General features: G+C 46.5%; 1 protein-coding gene across 1 annotated transcript in view; it reads left to right on the top strand.

Moving 5' to 3' along the window:
• Positions 1–930: 930 nt before the first annotated feature.
• The window catches only part of LOC103211291 (zinc finger protein 350-like), a 10,170-nt gene continuing 7,005 nt past the window's right edge, over positions 931–4,095 (top strand). Inside the window, exon 1 of the mRNA XM_007957234.2 lies at positions 931–972. Coding sequence (XP_007955425.2) covers positions 931–972 — 42 coding nt within the window. The remainder of the gene's footprint in view (positions 973–4,095) is intronic.

The raw sequence follows: 4,095 nt of genomic DNA, 5'->3' as shown, positions 1-4,095 counted from the left end.
TTTTTTTTTTTTTTTTTTAACGCTAGTCTTTGTTACTCCCATCAAATGACTGGGTGGGGCTATGCAAATGAAGGCTTGTGGCCCGCCCTGGGAATTGCACAGCTTCCTGAAAACCAAACCAAATGCACTGCTGTTGAGTTGGATCTGACTCATAGCGAACCCTCCTTGGGTTTCCAAGGCGGTATCACTACAGAAGTAGATTGCCCAATCTTTCTTCTGAGGACTCGGCTGGTGGGTTTGAACTACCAGCTTTCTGGTTATTAATCAAATGCCTTAGGCACTGTGCCACCAGAAGATTAGATTTGTGCAGGACACGGTGCCTTAAGGCAGGAGGCTTGCTGGCAAGTGCCCCCAGGTGCTCACTGGTGGAGTTCAAGTGCTTTGTAATCCCCGACTAAGCAGGACAGAGGCCAGGGCAAGGACCAGAGAGAGGCCTGCCTACAGGCATGGCTACAAGAGGCTGTCCTGACGAATTTCAAGTCATTTCTGATCCTGAGTTGTAACCTGTTACTTTCCTAATAAACCCCATGACTGTGAGTATTGTCTGTGCATTCTGTGTGGCCGTTGCAGCAAGTTACCAAACCCAGCAGAGAAGTAGAGAGTGCCGTGGGAAGGACAGTTGGTGTCAGAATTGGTACCAAGTTTGGAGAGAGGAAGTATGTCTGTCCTCTGCCTCATAGGAATCAGCCTAGGATTGTTGATGTTGATTCTTTTTCCCCCTGGTAACTTTAGACCAGGAGGACCAACGCCACCCCCACCAAGCCATAGTTATAGGAGTCAAACTCTTTATTTGCAGGTTAGCCTATGGTTGCCTCATTTGCATAGTCTGTTGACCAGTTCCTACAAGATGCAGACCAGTCACAGGGCAAGCTGTAGGTCTAGGCCAGGTAAAAAGTATCAAACCATCCTTGTTTATAGATTAACCGGACAATGTCATTCAACCTGGACAAAAGTAACATATCCTCTGGGATGGTAAGATAGGGCAGAGGCAGCTCCTCAGGGCTCAGGAATAATCTCTCAAACTGTCAAGGAACCAAGACTAAAGGCCACATCAAGGAAATCATCTCAACCCAATTCCTCATAGACCCCCATAGAAGTAGACCAAACAAACTCAGTGGACGGTGGGGGGGCGAATGCTTGTTAGTCATGTACTCAGCCTTTTGGTGGCCTGTGTTTCTCCAGGATTAAATCTAAAGATCCTAGGAAACTGGAGCATTACACAGCTTCTGATGATTCTCAAAGAGCCTGTGTCTGAGTGCGTACTTGGATGTAGAGAGTTGAGAGTACTGTTGTCTGGTAAGGGTTGGGGTGAAAACTCTTAAGATTAACATTAGAACTTCACCTCATCTTAGAAAATTCAGAGCCCGTTCCCTAGTTCAAATCCAGTTCTTACCTGCCTTTTTAAAAACATTGTCTTTGTTTAACTATACAAATGACTGTGTAATTAAATGATACTCCCCCCGCCCCCCCCACCATGGATACATTTTAAAAGCAAAGACTGAAATCACAACAAAGTACACATTGGAAAAATATAAATTTCTTTTTCATATACTTCCTTCCTAATCCCTTTTTTAAAATGGTTGGTAGTGTTTTCTTTCTGTATCATATGCATACATGTGTGTGAGTGTACACATACACATATCAGTTAGAATATATTTACATGAGTAGAATTGTATTCCAAAGACCACAGCTGTCGATTTGAAAGGGAGCCCCTTTAGCCTAATCATCTGAAGAGAAATGACTGCAGTTGATTGAAGAACATTTCCGAGTCCATGGTCATACCTGAAAAACATGAAGCATGTTTGTCACACCATTGAGGGTTGGGAGAGAACCAAGTATTTAGTCAGAAAATGATACAATGATTGGGCAGGGGCGTCTAACTCTGACAGTTAACTATATTCTTTATAATTTTGTCATTATAAATGTAATTATAGAGTGTAAAATGGTGGGAGTAGTTGTAGCGTCAGAACTTGTCTGTGGTGCTTTGTAATACCTGATTGCTTAGTATGGCTCTTCTAGCTGTGGTCTTTGTGACTCCCATCAGATGACTGGATGAAACTATGCAAATGGGAGGTGCTTTGTGTCCCACTGAGGAGATTGGATAGCTTGCTAGTAACGTAAATAAGGTATATGGCACCCTTGTGGGGGTGGGACCATGGAAATAAGGTGTATGGGACCCTAATATGGGGATTGGTTAGTTTTGTCATCCTACCAGGCTTGAAATGAGCCCGCCTAGAGGCAGAAGGGGGGCATCTCACTGTCATCAAGAGAGAAGAGCCAGTGGTGGAGTGGAGTGCATCCTTGGCCCTGAGATCCCTGCATCGGCCCCCTTGGGCAGGGAGACCGGGCCAGGCAGGGAGACCGGCTGAGAAACCGCTGAGATGGTGGAAGCAGACCTGAGAGAGCAGCACTGGACAGAATGGTGGGCTGGCCGGCCCACAAAGCAAGAAAGCTGCGTGCCTTTGGGCAGGAGGCGTGCTCGTGGGGTGGTGTGCAGCTACTGCCAAGAGCCAGAAGAGCTTTGTGACACTTGCCCAAGTAGGGCAGAGGCCAGGCCAAGAGACTGGGGACCAAAGAGAGGCATGCCTGTGGACACGGCTGAGGGGAGGCTGGCTGATCACAGAGTTGTGTGCTGAGCTTTCCTGAACCTGAATTGTAACCTGTGACTTTCTTAATAAACACCCTAAGTGTGAATGTTGTCTGTGAGTTCTGTGTAGTCATTCAACGAATTACCGAAATCAGCAGAGAGGTAGTGAGTGCCGTGGGGGGACGGTTGGTGTTAGAGTTTGAAAAGACTGGAGGGTGGTGGCATGTCTGCCTCAGGAATAAGCCTTGGGCTGCTGATGGTGTTTCAGTTTTTCCTCATGAGGTTGGAGGAGGTCAGAGGAAGATGCTACCCTGTATTTTTATACTAGCTTCACAGGTGATAATGTGAAACAAGGGCAGTCCAAGGCTGACCCTGTGAGTCGGAGGTCAGACATAGTTCTGTTTTCTAACCTTTTTACACCAGCTGTCTCTCCCACAGCTCTCTCTACTTTTTATGAGTTCAATAATCCATTGCAGTGGCCACACAGTGGCTCATTATGGAAGTAGCTGCTTGAGATCAGGGTCAGGAAGGATCTAGGCAAAGTCTCCCATCTTCATTTCTTCATTGCAGAACAGTCTTCTGGGCCCCTCTGGGCTGTGCAAGCCTCCTGTCACCTCCGTGAGGACAGGCTGCCGTTTGGCCCCCTCCCGAGCTTCTCTCCACGCCCTCAGGACTGGCTCCTCTTGGCCTTGCTGTGTGTTGCCACTGGTTGTGCTGGTGGAACCCATCTGGGCCTTTCTGGGCCTCTCACTGTCTTCAGTGTCACCGCCTTTGATATGGTTTACAGCTCTTTTGCCTCCTTTCTCTCTTTTGCTTTCTTCTCTCTGCTTTCTTCCTTCTGCTGCTGTTGCTGCTTCTCCTCCCGATTCTGTCTGTCTGAGAAACCTTTGTGAGGTTGGCTGCTTATGTCTACGAACTCCTTGTCAGTTTCAAGTCATGGCCCTCTCATTAGGGCCACGAACTGACCAATCTCCTCTCAGTAGGCCACAGACACTTTATCTATCAACCAATCCCTGTACAGGTACATACCAGTCACAGGGCAGGCTACTGCTCAGGGCCAGACAAAAGTCATTGGTTTACAGCTTGCCCAGGAAATGTCAGTCAACCTGGACAAAAGTAGCAAATCCTCTAAGTTGAAAACTAAGACAAAGGTAACTTCTCAGAGCTTAGGGAAAAATATCTCTCAAGCTTTTTTCCCAGGAAACCAAGGCAAAAGGCCACCTAAAGGAACTCATTTCACCACATACAGTATATAAACTTTTGAGATAAGATAGATAGTGCATTGCCAGAGTTTAGGGAGGCGAGCAGGGAGGGAAGTGTCTGAGGCTGTAAAAGGGTACCATGAGGGATCATTTTTGCCATTATTTTCATTATTATTATCATTTTTTTAAAATTGTGATTTGGTGAAAGTTTACAGAGCAAATTCACTTTCCATATAGCAGCTCACATACGCTTTGTCTCATGGCATTCACTGCAATTTCCCACAATGCAACAGCTCCCCTCCCCCT

Source organism: Orycteropus afer, unplaced genomic scaffold (genome assembly GCF_000298275.1).
Source record: "Orycteropus afer afer isolate SDZICR_OR568_19922 unplaced genomic scaffold, OryAfe1.0 scaffold00718, whole genome shotgun sequence".
Lineage (NCBI taxonomy): Eukaryota > Metazoa > Chordata > Mammalia > Tubulidentata > Orycteropodidae > Orycteropus > Orycteropus afer.
The sequence above is the reverse complement of the archived record's forward strand: the minus strand, read 5'-3'. Positions and strand labels throughout refer to the sequence as shown.